We start from the raw sequence: 20,756 nt of genomic DNA, 5'->3' as shown, positions 1-20,756 counted from the left end.
AGGGAGAGTTACAAACCCCGTCACATCATTGAACAGCCCTCGGATGGTGATGCTCTTCCCAATTTGAGAGGTCAGATTGTGAGCTAGAAGAGAGAAGCCCTTAAGCAAAGAGGCACCCTCCCGCTTCAGGGCTCTCCAAAGTCCCCTTGGGATTGCTCAGTCCCAGGGAGTTGGGTGGGCAGCAGCCACAGGGCCAAGCCAAGCCGCGCTGCTGCCTGAGGTGGGCAAAAAGATGGCACCTCGCCCCGTGCCCTGTGCTGATGGGGCTGGCAGCCGCATCTCCCTCAGGTGCCGGTGCCGTGGCAGCATCCGCTGCAGCTCCTCGGGTCGGCACGATGCCACCGGGGCCTCCGTGCAGAGTTCCTGTGGTAGGGGAGGCCCGGAAGGGCTGACTTGGAATACCAAATGGCCCCCACTGCTCTCCACTGCCTCTGAGCTCCAGAACGCGCCCCTGTTGCGGAGCGCTTGGCCCAGGCTCCTCACCCCAGCCCTGTTCCAAACCAGATGACAGTGACTCGGTGCCCCCGTCTCCCAGCAGCAACTGGCATGCACATCTGGACTAAGGGAGGGGGGCAACTTGTGGCTTTCCAGATGTGGAGACCAGGCAATCGGTCTGTTCCAGTGGGCTCCTGGGAGAAGATGCCGAGCATGCTGTCTTGGATCATTTCATGGATGGACGGATGGTTCAAATAACACCATGTCTTTAAAGCATTAATTTATTAGAACAGTAACAAAGAACAGAGAAAATCATGCTAAGTACAAAAGAGGTCTTCTGGAGGGTTCCCACCTGGAGTCCTTTAGAGGCCTTGGATGGGACACCACACAGAGGCCCTGTCTTCCCACAACCAGGCCACTGTCTCAAAGAGAGTCTGATTCTTGGCCACTTGGGACCTGTGCGATGCGCAGATTGGCATAAGGAGCATCTCCTTCGGGCTTCCGCCTCGGACTCCACGTTCTATTCAGAGGTGTGTGGAGTTGCAGCAGGTAACCAGCAGGGGATGCCTTCAGGGCATGCGGCTTCATGAGGACTGAAGAAGGGCAGAGCCTCCTCAGAGGATGCCAGGGGTGGGTTGCCTGCTTAGGAATGGACACTGGGTGCACATGGTGCAGGGCTGTGGAGCATGGGGTCTCGGTTGCTCAGGAGGAACACGATACAACTTGCTCAAGGGCGTTCTTAGCCAGTCAATTGCCCAAGGTCTTGACTCCAGAGCAGAATGCTAAAGAAAGTCTTTTTTCAGCAATATGACCATCAGGGATGCACTGTTAGGAAAGGCACATGTGGGCTACCTAGGACAGATGGAAAACCTCCCTATAATGGCTGATGGACGCAGCCGGCTAGAGAGACACCCGTGAGATGCCCATTCTCACCATCTTTGTTACAGGCCAACAGCTGTAATCTCAAAGGCCACCCAGCTCGGTTGGCAACAGTCCCAAGGTTTAAAAGGATGCGCTGACCTTTCCACAAGCTGAATAATCAAGTTGAGCCCAAGTTGAGATGGCTCCAGGAGTACGGACAAAACCCAAGAGAGGCTTCGAGGCCACTTGGACAGGCTGTTGGCTTGTTTCTGAGCAGTGCCCACATTCCATGGCTGAGAAGCTTTGGGAGGGGGCCGTTCTCTGGAGGGTGGGGCCACAGGTAAATGGAGCATAGTCAAAATAAGGCAAGACAAAAAGGACCAGCGTGTTATGCCGAAAACTCAGACTTGCCTCAGGAGAGACATTTCAGGCTTGTAGAAAGCGGGTGGGGAGTGGGCTGGCATAAAAACGAAGGACCACCAAAAGAATGATGGTTGGGGAAAGTGGGCTGAGCCATAAAAAAGTGGGAACACCAAGCTTTGGGTCTCGGGATGGAGACCCTGCACCCGATGAGAGAAAAATGGAGTTGGGTGCAAATGCGACCTTGAAACCCAACGCTGAGATATCATTCAAAATGGAGCCCGAGAGGCAGTCGTGGCAGCTGGAGGTGATTAGGAGGCCCCGGGAAGTTTTGGGTTGGCAAAGAGCTGGAGCAGACCGGCCCAGGTTTCCGGAAAGGGATGATCGTGTGGCGGTCCTGAGACCCTCAGCCACAAGAGTGCTGTCAGCACCCTTGCACAGAGTCAGATCTAGGTGTCCCGAAATGAAATCCATTGATTCAAGGGAGAGTTAGTTTTAGAAAAAGCCAATCTTGCTGCACTTCTGGGAAGTCCCTCAGATGCTGCTGTAGTTGCCCGAGGGAGACAAAGGGCTCGGCAGCCAATGCACAGGGCGTAATTCTCAGGCCTGAGGACGACAGTCTGGTGCTGGATCGGACCAATGGCCCAACTAATCCAGAAACCTCTTTCCAATGATGGCTAGCCAAAGTCGCCTTGAAAGTCCACCGCTGGGCCACGAAGGCAACCAGGCTCAGCCAGCGTTGTGTCTGGAACTCCACGTTAGAGCAAGGAGCAAATTCGACATGACTATCAGCCACGCATGTACCTCTAGGATTTTGCCTGATCCCTTTATTTTTTAAAAAAAAATCACACGACCCATCCTGGATTCAGCTAGCAACAAAGGTTTTGGGTTCCGATCTGACAAACAATCTAAAAGGTGTATTATTTTTTGGGAGATCTAACGGATGCGGTGGTATTTATTGTCTTATTATTTATTTAGGAGACTTCGATGCCGCCCCATTCGCCGAAGCCTGGGGGCGGCTCGCACCCATTTCTTTCTGTCGCCCCACCCATGCCCCTGACATGCAAAGACGTCGGGTTAATATCAGCTGCGGCAGCCCCATGGAGAGCCAAATCAGGTCACATCGCTTTGGGGGCCGGACCCAGCCAAAGGGCTGCCGATCGGCTGTCCAGCTACACTTGCAGTCATCAGTGGAAGAGGTGCAGAGAACCTGTGTAGCAACACACACAGAAGACCAGTTGTCCAGCTCCAGGGGATCCTGCTCTTGCTCGGCTCATGTGAGAGGAGGGGCAGGTGAGGCAGCTGAGGGGTAACACTTCCTGCCTTTCCTGTGTTCAGCGTGTGAATGCCACTGCTTATGTAGCACCCCCAGTGCACAAGGAGGATGGATTGGGAGCTTCGGGAGCTCAGCGTGTACAATGCAAAAAGAAAACTTTAGGGTGAAATCGCTCAGGAAGCCAGGACCCTAAACAGCCCCATAGGAACTAAGCATACACAGTGGCTACAGGATACAGGATAATTTAAGGGTTAGAATGGAAAACCATGGGGTGGTATGGGGTGAAGAAAGGAAGGAATGGAGTGAAATCCTAAAAGCAGCTCCCCACACTGCAAATTATGTGGCAGGTCCACATGGCAGCTACACCGTCGGGTCACACGCTCCCAAATGCTGCACACAACTTTTCCAGTTCCTCCCCATCCTCTCCATTCTCAGAGCTTGTTGCGATGCGCACAAAGGGCCTCCCGTGCTTTTGGCACGGCGTGTGGACGTGTGTGCCACAGGGCTGAGGCAAGGGGCGGCGGCAGGCCCTGGGTTCGGGCCCTGGCGGCTCCACCTGAAGGATCCCAGATGTCAACCTGTTGCCATTCCGCACTGACGCAGCCGCATCTTTGGGCTGGTTCCGGATAAGGCAGCTGCATGTAAGCGGTGCTGCTGGTCACATTTCCTCTGGGCCATCTTAATTTCTCCTGTGCATGACCATATTAAAGCACTCTGGATTTGTCAGGATCAACTCAAGCTTATCTCTTTAGTTTTAATGTAAAAGTGTGGGAAATAATGATCCTGCTGGATGAGAGATGGCAGTCAGGAAAACTCTACAGTAACCGACATCCAAGGAAGTTTCCTATCAGTTTTCATTCATTTGTAACAGGGAGCCTGGCTGGTGGACCTGAAGGTGGGAACAGAACTGATAAATGAGGGCCTTGAAGAATACATACTAAATGTGGTTGTGATGACACCGGGGAGCTTGGAAGTTCAACTAGTCCCTTGTCCATTGCAGGCAATTGCAAGGTGATATTCTTTGGGGTGGGTTCAGAGTTCAGGAAGGGAGGGGAGGGTTGGTCCATTTCTAATAACAACGTGTATGCCATTAAACCTCCACAGTGGGTACATTCAAGGATGGGTTCTACAAAAGAGAATCTAACAGAATCAAGTGGATATTTCCAAATATTCTCCCCTGGATTCTCAGTAGAGCAGGTGGGACTGAGTGGGTGGGGAGGGAAGAAGGAAACAATCCTGCCATTCATTCATTGGTAGCAAAACCTACAAGTCCACTAATAAGCCAGCATATTGAGAAGGCATTGGCATGAGCAGCTGGCTAGGAAAAGGTTCTTTTGGCTTGAGTGGCCACCTGTTGAAGTACAGTCTTCATATGTATATCATTTAAGTGGAATGCGTTTTCCATCTCTTTGCTGCTGGGGCTGTGGCCCAGCTGGGATATTTGGCATTCAGATTCTGGGTGCATCACTTCGGCTCATCTGGTCTCACAATCACTTACGCAGGCCTGTGAAAAGGCAGAGGATAAAGATGTTAGAAGAATCAGCCAAGGTCACGCATAGTCAAAGGCAATCAGAAGCCTTTTTTCCTAACACTTTTCTCCATTGCAAAGTTCTTAATTGTGCCAAGAAGGGGTGAACGGTGCTTTCTGAACACACTCACAGAGGATACATTACCAATAGACCCTAAATTTCTGTGTGGTTAATAAAAATACCCACACGAAGCAAATCGGAATATGTTCTTGCAAACGTGTTGCTGCCTCTGCCATCATTGGGTGGTGGAAGTCGAGGTGTTGGATTACTTTCAACAATAAACAGAAGACTGGGTTGCCACGATGCCCAATTCTGTATGACTATTAATTCAGTCCTGCTTGCAGGACTGTATGGACACTGCACAAATGTTGGATCGCCTAACTTCTTTCGGATGTGAAAAGCAGCCTTTGCTTGAGTGTGGCTCTGGTCGTTGAAGTGGTAGAAGGGGGAGCCGGTGGCACAAATCACGCATTTCCATGTGCCCCTGTGCCGCAGCCGTGGGGACAGCTGTCTGTTCCGGATGCCAGCCTCACCATTAAAGCAACTACCTGTGGTCCCAAGCCTACCTGGCAATGCAGTTCAGCACCACGGATAGCTCCCAGAAAGCTCAGACTATTGCCCGGAGTGGGTATGTCCTCTGCTCATCCTGGAGCCTACAGACTTCATTGGTTCTGCATTGCCCAAAATACCACCATTTCCCAGATTTGTCCACACACTGGAACTTTTCACATCGCTTACGGAAAGAACATGGAAACTCAGAACTGGAGGCCAAATCTGGGCCTCCAAGGTTCTCCGTTGGCCACGCTCCTTTCTCAGCCACCATTCTTTATTCTTTCATCAGTGGGTCCTGGCTCCTGTGCAGTGTTTCCCCCATTTTAGAAGATCAAGGGGCCTTCCCAAGGCTTAGTTGGTGGCAGGAAGCATTTGAAGCTACAACCGGTTGGTTGCCGGAGGGCATTTTTCACCAGCCACTTGGCGTTTGGTTCCATCCTCTTTGTCTTCAGGACCAAACACCCCTGGAATGCAGCGCTGGAGAGTTTTACACTGCAGCAGAAGTTGGCCTTCTAAGCTGCAAAAGGTTCCTTACCCTTGTTCTACAAGGAGGTATGAAACAATGGTCCTGTTTTAGGTAATCAGAGCCAGTGCGGTGTAGTGGCCAGAGCACTAGATTTTATGTTGTGAGCCGCCCCGAGGCTTCGGCGAATGGGGCGGCATAGAAATGTTTTAATAAATTAATAAATAAAACAAATTGGGACTCGGGAGATCTGGAAGCTGGTCCCCAGTCAGCCATGAAGTTCGAGGATGAGCTTGGGGTAGCTCCACCTAAACAACCTCGCAGGTTGTCATGAGGATAAAATGGACATGATGGGGACCTTACTAGGTTCCTTGCAAGAAGCAGAAAAAGACAGGATATAAATGTAATATGGTAATAATTTATAGGAGAACAAGAAGAGCAAGGCACGGGAGCGTCCAGATCCGTCCTACATCCAAGCTGGCCTCTATCTCAGTTGTCCTATGGATTTCCTGCAAAGCAAACTTCAAGGTAAATTTGGGGCTTCCAACAGATGAATCTCAGTGTAATTCCTTGGTGACCCGGGGCCTAGTCTGAGATTACCAGATGCCCAGAAGACCCAAGAGGGCCACCTAATGGGGCTACGGCATACTTACAGGTATGTCTGCTTGAACAAAAGGTTGGAGGGCTTTTCATTGACATGGTAGAGAGGGAAAGGATCAAATCCACCAATGAAATCAACTGAAAGAAAGAGAATCCAAAACTCAAGCAATAACAATGGAGTAATTAAAATAAAACAAAGCATGGCCGGAATGGCAAACCATAAGTCAAAGCTGAAGACAATGCAAAAGGGAGTGAAAAGGGCCAAAAGGGGGAAAAAGAAAGGAAGGTGCTCAGAATCTTGTCAAATCTCAGCACTCGGAAATTCTTGGAAATTGACTTCCCTTGGGAAACTTGTGGACAGAAGCTGGGCATAGCAGGGATTACTCTGGCTTGTTTCCCCTCCTGCTCCCAGATTACTTATAAAGACTCAACATTTGTTACTTTAAAATGAAATTTAAGGGAATTAGGCTCAATTTGAATGCACTCTTTTTATGCATCTTCTGTTTTATGCATACCTCTGTTTTCAAAAGTGGTAGACTCATTCAGCAAAAGGACAGAATGGGCTTACAGCCGCATGCATGTAAAACCGTCATGCGCAAGACACAGACCGATCCACGTCCTTATGCTAGAAATAGCCTCCGTGTTTCCCTAGAAGGTGCATCCATAACTTTCTTGGCATTGCACGTTCACAAACAGAGTTCATATTCTCCGTGCATCGTCATATATAGCGATAGCAAACTCAGCAGTCTGCGTGATGTAACTCAAACAGCCCTACATTGAGGGGCGAGAGAGCAACTGGTGCCTGGAACCCCAGCGCTTTGCCGAAGCACAAAATAAAGCACAAAACTTGAGTGGAGAGGACAGCAGTGGGATGCTATGCTCATAAGAAAACAGCTCAGCAGAGACTGCGGATGGGCCGTGTCTGTGGAATGCTGACTACCAGGGAGGGAGAAAATCCCGAGAAAAGGCCCTAATCAGGCACATTCCGCACTGTCACATTTTGTTCCCATAATGCTGGAACAAGGCGGCTGAGAACCTGGGGGAAGCGGAGTTAGTGGCTTGCTTGCAGGAACCCCTGGGGTGCACAGAAGGGCAAGCAACCTTTCCAGTGCAAAAAACAAGGGGAACGCCCACCCTTAAGACGATGGAACGAAGTTGGAGCATGCCGGCTGGCTTAGGGATGGGGAATGAAATGGAGTGTTATGTCAAAGGGCACAGCTGATTGGCCGGCCGGCACCTGGAGCAGGAACTTCCTGGACGATCCCATTTTCCTGCAGGAGACCATTACAGAAACTAAATTCGTCTGCTCAAAGTCTGTCTCCCACCCTGTGTGAGAATCACGTTACTGCTTGCCCAACAGGCCTCTTGGCTTCTAACTTCATCCTCCATATCAAAGAAACCAACAAATGGGAGTGAAAATTAAGAGGCAGCTCAAAGAGGTTCACATCACTCAGAAAGCTCTCGCTGCGGAGAGTGTGAAATATTGATGCTTTGTCAGTGTTAATTACTGAGGTTTGCATTCCGGGCTTGGAATCCCACAAGGGAGGGGGAAGATTGGCAGAGGGTGGGGAGAAGGGGCCTGAAATGTACTGCTCCAGATTTCCACATAAATCGCTCCTGCCCTGGTGACAACATATCTTTTCTTTCAATTTCACTTAATTTTCTTTTGATATGCACAAACATTGACGCCCAAACTACTGCACGCGTGGACACACACACACACACACACACCCCTCCCTGGCTAACTCAGTCTGATCCTTATGACTAGGACCAGGTTTCCCTTTCCTTGCTAAGAAGTTGCCACATTGATAAAACAAACAAGCCCACACTTTAACCAAAGGACAGCCAAATTCTTAAAAGTGGGGAAAATGAGGGAGTTGGCTCCATTAGTCTGATTCTCTTGCTGACTCCAGTGCTTGCTCTGGAGTAAGCCAGTCGGCATAATGCAGCCTCCACAACCCTGGTGCCCTCCGGATCCATTCCTGCCTAGCCCACCCCCTGCTTGGGGCAAAAGCAGAGGGGAGAACAAGGGGCAGGATGGCTTCCCGTCCACCTCCCAGCCAGGCCAGGTAAGCTGGTAGAGCTTTGGAAATGCCAGAAGCTCTGGAATGGGTTTCCCAGTTCCTGCCCACCAGTAGGTTTGCTCCGGAAAAGGCGGATAACTAAAGACACAACCCAGTGGCATTTCCACAGGAAAAGGGCCTGCAGCTCCCAGTGTGGACTCAGACAGCACAGCCCTGGGAGACATTTCCGTACTGCCAATGCCTATGCAGCAACGGCTTCTTCAACAATATAGAGGGGGTGCAGGAGGGGGTGCAGAACCTTGGGCCCAGGCAACAGGTCCAGGCCTCCTGGGTCCCTTACATAGCCACGCCCCTTCCCTTAGCTCCACCCCTTTCCCTCAGCCAGCGACTGATCATTCACCGGGCTCCTGACATTTTGTGCAGGCGTGCTTCCATTCTGAAAGGCTGCAATTCCTCTCCTAGGCATAGCTCGCAGCAGGAAAAACATGAAGCCAAATTGTGCCGGCAGTTTGGGCCATGCCCCTTCTATCCTTAGGGCACCAATGCAATGTAGCCCACAAGGAATTTGGCCCTTGGGCCGCAAGAGCTTGAGCACCTCTGCTGGAAGCGAACTCCTGAAAGGACACCACCCCGCCAACGGATGGCTTTGCTGCTAGGAAGGGGAAATTATTTTTTTTGAAGCTCTGTTTTTGCTTAAGTACAGCCATCTTTGCCTGGCTGGTTGAAAGATAATAGACACAGAGCTGGTTGTCCATGACAAACATTTTGGGGGCTGTAAACCTACAGGTTAGGTCCAACGCAACTTTGATTCATAAAATCTGTGTGAAAAACACAGTTTTTGGATCACTCCGAAGAGCGATTGCTGGAGGATGAGCAGTCCCCGGTTTCAGTATTCCTGTGCTAATCCTCTTGAAATAAATACTTATAGCAACTGAACTGGCTATAAGTATTTATCTTTCTGCACTTCAGCTTAATATATTGCTTATGTGCAGATTACTGATCTGATCCCAAGACTTCTCAAGTCAGCCGATAAACTGTTCAGTCAAGACAAAGCGCTTCTAGCAGAGGGGTTGTAAGGTTAGTCTCCCAAGACGTGCATTCTGCACCACTGCATGAGGCTTGCTCTTGGGGTGCAATTCAAGTCCCTCTGAACTCGGAGACCTACACGCTAGAGGAAGGCGCTCCAGGGTCAATCTCCACCACTGCTACACCTGGTTGCCTGCATTATGTTTGGACAGCTGTTTGCAGCTGTCTATACCAGGGGTCAGCAACCCGCGGCTCCGGAGCCGCATGTGGCTCTTTCATCCCTCTGCTGCAGCTCCCTGTCGCTCAAAGTATGCGTCACAACGGCCAATGTGCGACACCCGCCAGCACGCAATTTATTGAGCTTTTTGACCCCCAGTAGGCCAACCATGGATAAATCCAAGAAAAGAAATTTTCAGAAGAAAACAGAACATTTAATGGTGCATGGGCAGATAAATTTGCTTTCAATGCTGACGGGACTGGTTTACCAGTCTGGGTTTTTTTTAGGTAAAAATGATATATGCAGTGTTATCTTCATTTTAGATGTCAAAAGGGTTTTGTGGCTCCTGGTGTTTTCTTTTCTGTGAGAAACGGGTCCAAATGGCTCTTTGAGTGTTTAAGGTTGCCGACCCCTGGGCTCGGCAAAGTGCCAGGGAGGGGGAGAGGCCAGGATGCTGATAAGGATCGGGGGAAGCCTCAGCTTCTTCCTCTCTTCCCCTTCCAGACAGCCTCCTCTCCTCCCTTTTTGCCCCTCTCCAAGGTGCATTTTGGCTTGTGCAGGGCAACCGCTATGGTTCTTTCTGCATAAGGGGGACAGGGGGTTGTCTGGATTCCTGCAGGAGCACAGACATCTGCACCGTTGGGAAGACCTCATCTTGGCGAATATGAATTCCAGTTTGAATGTTTCGATTGACTTCTTTCCATGTATACCTCTCCTAGTACATTTCCATTGTAGGTCAGGATGAGCAAATCTATCACGTTGGTTCAATTTTTTTATCTCCCTGATAAGAAGCTTATTTTGGCCTGTTTCTGCATTTTGCAAATTTCACATTTAAAAAAAGGCAGCATGAAAACGAGCATGTGTTTCCATGCAGATTTCTCCAACTATATCCACATGTGAAAAAAATATACTTTTACTGAATATGCTGCATTTTTGTATGTATAAATGCATCTTGTGTGGGACTTTTTACCAGATGTGGTGGACATGTAATGCGTTGAAAAATTTTGGAAAGAAACATGTTGTGTTGCTCTGACAGTGAGGAAGCTTTTCTTGATCTCTAGCCTGAATCTGGGTTGTTGCAACTTGAATGGATTATTCCGTCTCCTACAGTCTGGCATTGACAAGAAGAAATCTGGACCTTCCTCTTTGGGGTACCATGTCCCCTCTCAGTTTTCTCTTCTCAAGGCCGGACATGCCCAGTTCCCTCAGTCTCTCCTCACAGGGCAGTGTTTCCAAACCCTGGACCATTTTTGTTGTCCTCCTCTGGACCCTTCCTAATTTTCCTGCATCTTTCTTAAATCTTGGTGCCCAGAAGGTTATTCAACCAAATTTGCACACAACCAAAATTTCATTGTCATGTCCTTTTTCTGCAGACCTGTTAGAAGTGGAAGAAAAAACTTCGGGTGCAAGGTGGGTGGTGCTGCCCGCACCAAGTCAGTTCCCAAAGTTTTGGGGATCATTTGGGGGTAGGTGAACAGGATGCAGGAGGAAGAGGGGGATCTAACAACTTTGGATGGAACCCTTCATATAGTCAACACAACTATCACTCATTGTTTTGCTATTTTCTTAGTTTTCATTTCCATTTACAATAAACCTGATCCTAAATGGTCTCATTCTAAATGGTGCACCATTTAGCAGCATCTTGCATTATCTGCATGCCACACTTTGGAACCAAAGACTCCAGGGTATAGTTGGAGTATGGATCTGAACTAAGTTTAATTTTGGGGACACTTGTTTTCAAAAGTGAAAAGAAAGAAAAAAGAGAATGTGAAAGAAGGAAGAAAGGGCCACAAGGTTGGTGGCCGGTTTGCAGGGGATGCCGTATGAGGCGAGACTGAGGGAACTGGGTCTCTTCAGCCTGGAGGAGACTCAGAGGGGATCTCTTGGCGACATACAGGTATATGAGGGGGTGTCACATGGAGGTGGGTAGAGACCTGTCCTCCCCTGCAGAGGAAGGCAGGACGCGCTCCAAGGGAGCAAAACTCAGGGAGCCAAGGTTCCATTCAGATGCCAGGAAGCACTTCCTGACAGTCAGGACCCTGAGGGTGTGGAATGGGCTTCCACAGGAGGAGGTTGAGGCCCCATCAGTGAGGGTGTTCAAGGATAGGCTGGATGTCCACATGGTGGGCATGTCGTGAGCGGAGCCAGCTGGTGGTGGAGCTCAGACTAGATGGCCCAGAAGGTCCCTTCTGACTCGCTCTGTTTCTGTTTCTAAAGGGTTGCAACAGGCTAAATATCAGGCAGGTCCAGCCCAGTGTTGGTACTGACTCCACTTCCTAAGAATCATTGTGCTGTAGAATCAGAGGTGGACTGTAACTACCAAGGGTCAAACCCCTGCTCAGCCATGACATCGGGTCTCTCCGTCTTTCTCTCCGTCTCTCTCTCCCCCTCTCTTTCTGACCCTAACTTATCTTACAGAGTTGTTTCGAGGATAAAGGGGGAAGAACCATGTAGACGGACTTGAGCTCCTTGGAGAAAAAATGGGTTAGGAATGTCATAAATAACATGCCATGTTCTTCGAGACAGATCTTGAAGCTGTTTAGTTAGTGTTCTGCAACAAAAATTCGGAGCTAAACCAGTCATGATGAGACATGTTCTTAGAAGAGGGACATTGGCTGGAAGCCCTCGCCCAGGACTTGCACGGGTGAATACTTACAGCTGTCTTCTTCTTCTGTGAAAACACTGACAACGTAACAGGCATAGACGAAGCCGACCAGCTGGAAAAGGGGAAGAAAGCAAAGAGACTGGTTATGATGCCGGCGCATATTGCTCCAAAGACAGTCACCGACGTGCTATGCAAGCAGATCTTTCTTAAATTGTTGTGATTGCTGGTTAACCCATGTACTCATTGTTATTCCGTGGCATTTATATCCCACCTCTCTTGCGAGAAACCCAAGGGAGCTTGCAAGATTAACCTTCTAACAGTTTTACTATATGCTGTTATGTATTAAAATCTCATGTATTTTAATAGTCTGTTCATCACTTTGGGGACTCTTGGAGCTGAAAAGTGGGATACAGAACCAAGGAAAATGTTTAAAGTAATGATTTTAGAATATATGTTATTACTTAATATGTTAATATTCCGCCTTTCTTCCATTGTGGTATTTATGACAGCAAACACAACGGTTCCCTGGTGATCCAGGCATGGACCAGACTAGCTCAGCTCAGACCAAGGATGGGGAAACTCCAGCCTGTGGCCCAAGAGGGTTCCCGTTCTGGCCTGCCAGCTTCTTTCCCAATACTACATCCTCTCCCCCACAGGCAAAACCTTCTTATCTCTAGGCAGTAGCTGAATGGAGATAAGAGCTTTCCCTGCTATACAGTGAGAGAGTCTTTGTCAGAGCAGCAGGGAGAATATTTTTCCCCAGTCAGCTGCTGATTGGTGATAAAAGCTCTTCTCTGAACAGGAGAGGGGAGAAGCCACTGAATGATTTGATCCTGCTTACTGCAGAGTCTTGTCCTGCTTAAATGCTCTTCGAAGATTCCTCCAGGACACGGACAAATGGGCTCAAGTTGCAGAAAGTCAGATTCCAGTTAAATATGAGGAAAAGTTTCCTGACCGTCAGAGCAGTACAGCAAGGGACCCCAAGACCTGGGGAGGTGGTGGGCTCTCCCACACTGGAGGCAGTCAAGATGCAACTGGACAGCCCTCTGAGAGGGACGGTTTAACTCAAGAGTCCCGCACTGAGCAGGGGGTTGGGACCTGATGGCCCTCTGGCCCCTTCCACCTCTACTATTCTATGATTCTATGTGTCTACTTGTGAGTAGGGTCCAGCAGTTTGCTCTGAATGCAAGATCTGAGTGGTGTTCACAGTCCTTCCACATAAAGATTCACTCCTAAGCGCCCCAAGCTTTCTTCATTCCAACTGTATAATTAGGGTGAGAGGAAAACTAATTGTGTTGCTTCCCTCGTTGAACAAGGAGTCAGAAATCCTTGCCAGCCTACTATAGATCACCCTGGGGTATTCCAGGACAGCCAGGTCTCCCTTCTGCCAATCCTGGCCTACAGCATATTCTAGAATCTTCTACAACACACAAACATTCCACGTGCCTTTTCCCTTTGCCCCGTCTCTTTCGCATTCCCAGTGCTTTTTCAGGGCGTCTGCCATAACAAGACCACTTTCTATCTATCCATCGCAAAACAGTCAACTCTCTTTGGCAGCACCTTCTGGGGCTTCAGGCTGTGAAGGGGCTTTCCCGCCACTTGCCGCAGGAAATCCTTTGATGCAGGAAATACGCTGGCCAGGGTGGTGATGGGGTCTGTGTGCACAAGCATGACCTGGACCAGTGCGCTGTGCCACGTCCCTTTTAAATTTCCTCTGGTTTTCCTACTCATGGGGAAGGACAATGAGGAAGCCAAGTCTGCTCCATCATCCACCTCGGAAACTTCTCTCAGCATTGCCTGTACTTTCAACGTGGGAGATGAACAACTTGCTCTTTGGAAAAACGCTCAGGGCTACATTCCAGTGGTGGGAAGAGCTGGAGACAAAAGGGACTCTTTTGGCACAAGCGAAAGGGGTGGGGCTCAGAAAACCAAAAACTGCAGCATATTTTAGCTGAAACGTCTTCTTGCCAGTGAGAAAACTACAGAGATGTTAGGAAACTAGAAACAATCCGCAGTCAGGGAAAAGAAGGTGGAAGGGACCCCTTTGCAAAGGCAGATTTGCTCCTGGACCTAAGCTTCCACACCTTTGGTTTAGTATCTTGAGGGCTAGAAGCTTGTTTTATAGAATGAAGTTAATATTGCCAGCACACTGGATTCTTCCTGGACATAGCAACTAGCTTCTATTAATCAAAAGAATTTCTGTTGTTCAGGTCCTTGTACTGCCTTTCAACCATTTCATTGCTGGCATTTGGTTCCTGGTGTCCATCATATCCAAGGGAATGTAGTGAGTGGTCTGCTTACTCCAGATGTTTAACTCCTAATAAGAACTCAGAAGAACCCCACTTGGTAGAGCAGCATTTGTTATTTTTGGCAAAACAATGAAAAGCATTACTCAACTTCTTTCAGCAGAGAAGTCTGCAGCCCAAATGCATTCTGTAATCCCCCCATCCCACCCCACCCCACCCCCCTGGGAGCCTCATTATCCTGCCTTTTGTTCAGCATGGTGATATATGTTTCTCTTGTATTAAAAATGAATGACTCACTTGCCTCGGCCTCCTCATGCATCATTCTGTCTTCCTGCAGTGTGAGAAATTGTTAGATTCTAATTCATCGTCAAACTAGATGGAGTTCACAAGTGAAAACAAATAATTAGGGTCCACAGTAACCTTAAAATATAGTTACAACTGATCTGCGGGAGCGAAGCACGCTAGCATGGGATTTTGCCTTTCGCCAGCAGGGTGTCGCGTTCCGTGGACCAGTGTGGAGCCTTTGAACAGCCCTCAGTGGATGGTTGGGCTTCTCTCCCATGCCAATGCAGCTCGTAATTTCAAAGCCAGGGTTTCAAGATGTAGGGAGAGGTTTCCACTTGCAGCCTAAAGGCTACAGGGAGATGGAGACCTGCCATCCAGAAATGTCTCTTCTACTTAAGCTGGGCATGGGTGCATTTTTTGGCTAGGAATTCCCTGAACTGGGCACCCCAAGGCCCTTCAGTTATTGCAGCGGCTGCAAATTCCTAGGGCTGAGAGGCATTACAGTCAAACAACAGAATGCCGCAAGTTTCCCCCTTGCCGTAAATGATGCTTTGTTGGAGCTGGGCAAAATCCATCAGGGAAACTGCAAATGCCTTGCATGAGGAGAGGAGAGGAGAGGAGAGGAGAGGAGAGGAGAGGAGAGGAGAGGAGAGGTTGCTCCAGTAAGACAAACAGTTCCAAGGCCATTGTCCTGGGTGCTTTTCCTAACAAGCTGAAAGCTATAAGAACTTTGTGTGCCTTCAAGAAACTGTCCTAACTCTTGGACACTGGACTGACTGTTCGCTGCACTAGCTGCTGAATCTTAATAAACTCCTCACCATTCTTCCAGTGGAGTCCATCCAATATACTCTTCACTGACAGCCTGAAATGGACCTAGCCATGTCCTGATGGGCAACGAAAGCTTTTGAAAATGCTGGTGAATGTGCTCTTCTATTGTTGTGCAAATATACCGCTGTGTGCAATTTAGAAAGACTTAAAAGAAAACTACTTAGGTAGATGGCAGGAAAGCAAAAACATTTCTTTCAATTCCAAGGGTCACTATAGCAACATCCACCAAGTGGGACAGAAGGAAAATATAAATGTACTTGGATGCCGGAGCATGAGGAGAAACTGTTTCCAAAATGCAAAGGCAAAACACAAACACAAACCGTTTCTCATATGTTGTCGTTGTTCCTGCCCTCCGCACACTTCCATACTCCTTTGCACGCCCCCTGAGCAGATGCAGGTGAAAACCCGTTTTTTCACAGGGAGGTACGTGATCCTGGAGCTGTTCATGGTGCTGAAAGGAGGACGCGCCATCAAACGAGTTGCGCAGTTGGGCTTCTATCCACATTTGTTGGCCACAGGAAAAGTAACAAGGAGCTACAGTCACAAAGCTCCCATATGCCCTGATTAAATCAGCTTCAACTCACAACTCCCTATATTCTTGGACCCCAACATGAAGCAAAACTATCTGGCGCAGCTTTCGGAAGACAGATGAGGAAGGGCTGCTAACATTACCAGTTAGATGGCATTGAGCAGCTTTTCCATCTTTTTCCTCCTAAAGAGATTTCTGTGGTAAGAAAAAAGGCAGAAAAGGCAGTGGGAAACCACGGGAAGCTGACACATTGAAAGTGACAATGTCTGACCCTCCATAAAATTCCCTGAATGAGGCCAGGTGATGGCATAATAGAACTATCTTGAAGCACTGCCAGTTTTGTGGGTTTCTAGGGAAGGGATATTCTACACCACTCCTTCTTTCCCTGTAGGTACTGTCTGATGCGGTACCATGTTGAGATACCACTTCCTCCAGCTGTTAGTGACCTGACCTCTAAATGGAAACGCGAGATGAAAATCAGATGCAGACACCGGGAACCTTCTTAACTCCGAAGAGTTTAGAGGAAGCTCTGTTGTCTTCCTTTTGTCAGTGGGATGAACAAAATAGCCTGCCCTGGAATTGTTTAGCCATTGCATGACACTTAGGAAAGCTGAGTACCAAAATACATTAAGCGATGGACATAAGATTAAAAATTCATCAGTGCCCCAGAAATATGAAACCTGGCTGCTGACGGTTATAACTTCCAATGCCCTTGAAAAGGTAACGAGCAAACAGATCCTTCCATTTATTAATTCAAGCAAATGATTTATAGCCTTCTGTATCCCCTTGGCTTGGGCTGGGGTAACTAAAAGGCTACCCGATTGCTCCTGAAAAGGTGCTGATGAAGGATTGGACTTCTCCCGACTAGTCCACCCAGTATGGGTGCTTGGCAATGGGGCAGGAAGAAAAGCAGGGCTTGGGGCCCCTCCCTGAGTCCTCACTTGCCTTAAGTGCTTGCTAAATGGGTCATTTGCCTTCAAGGCGACAAGAAGTGCCACGTTGTTGGTCCATGCAGGCCACTGATATGTTTCCAAAGAAAAGGGGAGGATTATTCAGCCCCAGAATCAGCTACTTGTTGACTCTGTTCCATTTTTGATTTCGCTTAACATCCATGAATTTGCCCAAGGTGGTCTTCATGAACTGGTGTCTTCCAGATAGGATCCCCAGCCAGCATGGTGACTGCATTGGCTCAGGGTGATGGGAGTTGTAGTCCAACACATTTTGAGAGCATCAGGTTGGGGAAGGCTGATCTAAACCATCGAAAGGTCAAACAACGGATTACATGCAACGGTGTGTAACAGGACACCCAACCCCTTTGCTTTCAGAAAATCAAAAGTGGCTTTGGAATGGGGAAAATTCAAATGGTGAGGTGGGGAAGGGAGAGGTAAAGACTTCCTGTGCTGGGTGTGTACTAGGGATGTATGGGTTTCTTTAAAGCTGTGTCTGGCATCTTTTCTTCTGCTGTCTGCTCGTGGATAGAGGTGGATTTTGAAGATCAGAATTTCATTCTGAATGTGCTAATTCACCTTGTCCCTAATTTAGATTAGCACAGGTCCACGTTAGAGGGAAGGTGCATGTGGGAAAGTCCCCCCCCCAAAAAAAGGGGGGGATTGGAAAAACTAGTCTGTGGAATGTGCATGATTTAGAAATAGCCAATCCCTCTGGAATCTGCAGATCAGATTCATGAAAATCCTGACTCTCACTTGATACTGTTGCAGATTTCTCTGCGCTTCCCAGCACAAGCATCTGCAGATGGTCACCTACCCATCTTCCCCTGATGTGCACAGACCCTCTAAGCAAGCAGGACTGCTACGCAAGCAGGGACCCAAGAGGTGCACAGCACATGTGCACAACCTGCTGAAGCTCAGCAGGGACCCCTTGGCAGATGCCTACAGCTGGATGCATGCTGGGATCAGGGCCAGTAGTGGGTAAAGCTCGAATGCCAAGAAGTACATCCCTCCTTCCCCTTTGCACATAAAGCATTTTCATTGTGGCAAGGGGATATCTTTTTAAAGAGAGAGATGGATCGCTCCAAGTTGACAGTCCATCGGTACATTTGAGGCAGCAAATTATTCAAGTTAAGGTTATGAAGTGATACACCTATTGCCTGTCTGGTTTGGAGGGCAGAAAAGAGGTTCGTTAAAGCCCCCTGAAGGCGCAGGTAGGTTTTTACGCTGGCTCTGTTTAAGAACAAACCTGGTGAGCCCTCTTAGAAGGTTCCCTGGGTTTTTTGCCAGGAAAAGAAGCAAAGAGTTTTTTGGGGATATGTTGGCTGGGATGCCTTCCAGATGGAAGGCTCCTATCATGAACAATCAAATGCCTTTGTGCAGCTCTTCCATCTTTGTTCCCTTATCTTTTGCTTTGCTTTGTGTTTTGTATAGTTTTTCTGGTGGGGAAAAAAAGAAGGAAAACGTAGTGGGAAAACACAGGGAGACTACAATGTTTTCATGGAGACAGGGCAATGCTACCATAAAAGATTTGTCTGGAAGCACCGTGGCAATTTTTAAAAATACCATCCATTTAACACAGCAGTGCTAAGCAGGAAACATGAGAAGTGTGAGCTAAGAAACCCTGCTAAGAAAAGACTTTTCCCCTCTTTGAAAGCTGGAAGTACAGATGAGAAGGGCACACGCCTGTGTGATCTCATGTGTGGAGGCATCCTCTGCTTTTCTCCCACATGGCCCAAGATTTGCCCTGTAGCATCAGGGGCACATCAAAATGCCCTTCTGGCCCCCTTTAGAGCATCTCTCAGGAACTGTAGGTTCTTCAGCTGTAGGCTTCTGGTTGCAGTTTTCTGTTGGCCTGTTGATTCAGGACTGCATCCCTCCCTCCTACGCTGGCCTGCCAGTTGACTTTGCTTCAACAGATCCTGCTTAGTGTTTAAAACCTGCATTCCGCTTTGACCTTATCCCCAGTACGACTTTCTAACAGGGGGTTCCATCAATAATGAATTACTGTTTATTCAATTGTTTCAGTTCTCCCCCTTCACCCAAAGAGGTTACATCAGTCTCTGAGTTCATCTGGCATGGAGAGCTTTCAAAAGCAGAGGGATTTAGGGGAAGAGTACATTATCAAAGCACAAACTGCCTTTTCCATGTGGTCTGAACTAAGCTATAATTAAATCCAACAACTCAGGGATAGTACGTACTCCTGGAAGCAGCGCTACATCTTGCCTTCAGCATAAAATATGAATGATGCAAAGCCAAGAGCAATGAAGCCAAACTCTGGTCACAATGTTCTTGTCAGTAAAAGGGTGTGCAAAGAGGGGAAGCAGAATGATATGCTTCACAAAAAGAAAAGATACCCATGTTTTGAGCATAAGGAAAATGCAAGCATATGTACCAGGGCAATCGCTTTAGAGGGCTAACCAAAATAAGTGGGACTTATTACCCAGAACTTTTAATCAGGCTAATGATAAATGATGCAAAGTGAGAGAAGAGAACATGTTTGATGATGTTGAAGCCATGGAATCCACAGGATCTGGCAGATCCAGCGCCTCCCCTGATCTGTCCAAGGTCCAAGACACAATCCTTACCATCCCTTGTCGCCATCACAGCAGCGATGGTGGGGGAATGATGGCAACAGAACTTCCTGCCGCCTGCCACAGGTGAAGACAGGAGGCCTGCAACACCCAGAAGACCCTCAGTCACTGTTTCCATGAGCTTAACATTACTCCCTTAATGTACTAATGTTTAAGATGCCACAGCGTTTAAACCACTATATTTTTGTATTATTGAAAATATTTATATGCCACCCTTCATTAAAACAATGACTGAATTGTAATAGAACTCCACAATACAAAACAAAAAGAAACATTGGCAAGGTGTCATGACCCCCAGTCCTTGACTGCCCTGCTTGCAGAAGAGGATGAGGATGAGGAGGTGGCGGCGGCTTAGGCTTAGGCTTAGGCTTAGGCTTAGACTTAGACTGTTTTTCAGGGGTAGGACAGTCAGTGCCTTAGGAAGGCCTTTTGGGCAGTTATAGGTGGCCTATAAATATGTGAAATAAATAAATAATCCAGGGCCCTTGCAGCTAAGAGGATACAGCCTTGGTGCAGATGATGCACCTTCAGCAGAACCTCCATCTTCCCGGTCATGCAAAAGTCTCAGGCTACAAAATCAGCTGAAGGCCCTTTTAACTGTCCATGCTACAGGTCTGATCAGCCTACATCATGATTCAGTTGGCTTTAGCTCCCCGCTGTGACAGCATCTTCCTGTTGCTCCAGCCAGCAGAACTCACTTGGAGCTCTCCAAGGTCCTGATTCCTTCCAGCCTTGCTCTGCTTTATGAGCTGATGCAACCAGCTTCCCCTGCAAGCCTCAAGGAACCACCACATCGTAGCACATAACATAGATCTTACACTCCGCTTGGTTAAAGGAATACATTTTAAAGGGGCCGTAACACCTTCAGGGCTGGCACCCAGCACGCTGGAGAGGGCTGAGAGGCGATGGAGAGTATGCCTATGATGGGGAAACACTACTATTCCAGTTGATATCAAATGTACAGCAGTTCAAGCAGTCAGTGGAACAACCAGGGGGTCTTGATCTCTAGATCTGGATGGATAGGCAGCCCTGTTGTTCACAGCAGCAAAATAATGAATCATAGGAATAGAGGGGACTGCCAAGCCCAGTCGCTCAAGCATTTTCAGTCTTGCTACTGAGCCAGTGCATGGTTAGAGTGTTGGACTTGGGACCTGGCAGGCCCAGGTTCTAGTCCCCACTTGGTCATGAAGCTCACTGGACAGCCATGGGCTAGTTGTCTAACATACCTCACAAGGCTGTTGTTGTGAGGATAAAATGGAACTATGTAAGCTGCCTTGGGTTGCTTACAAGAGGAAAGAAAGCATAATTTAAAGTTAGGATCAGGGCCAAAGCAAGGAAAAACTGGAACCGAGCAGAATAACCAAGCCGAAGCATGAAGT

At 48.2% G+C, this 20,756-nt stretch overlaps 1 protein-coding gene across 1 annotated transcript in view; it reads right to left on the bottom strand.

The window, feature by feature from the left end:
* Window positions 1-4,003: 4,003 nt before the first annotated feature.
* Window positions 4,004-20,756, bottom strand: part of NKAIN4 (sodium/potassium transporting ATPase interacting 4) — a 90,463-nt gene continuing 73,710 nt past the window's right edge. Inside the window, exons 5-7 of the mRNA XM_044455421.1 lie at window positions 12,000-12,060; window positions 6,130-6,214; window positions 4,004-4,436 (exon numbers count right to left, since the gene is read on the bottom strand). Of these exons, the coding sequence (XP_044311356.1) occupies window positions 4,427-4,436; window positions 6,130-6,214; window positions 12,000-12,060 (156 nt within the window). The 3' untranslated portion in view covers window positions 4,004-4,426. The remainder of the gene's footprint in view (window positions 4,437-6,129; window positions 6,215-11,999; window positions 12,061-20,756) is intronic.

This window comes from Varanus komodoensis, unplaced genomic scaffold, assembly GCF_004798865.1.
Source record: "Varanus komodoensis strain SLA01 unplaced genomic scaffold, ASM479886v1 scaffold8, whole genome shotgun sequence".
NCBI lineage: Eukaryota > Metazoa > Chordata > Lepidosauria > Squamata > Varanidae > Varanus > Varanus komodoensis.
This window is presented reverse-complemented; position numbering and strand designations above follow the sequence as displayed.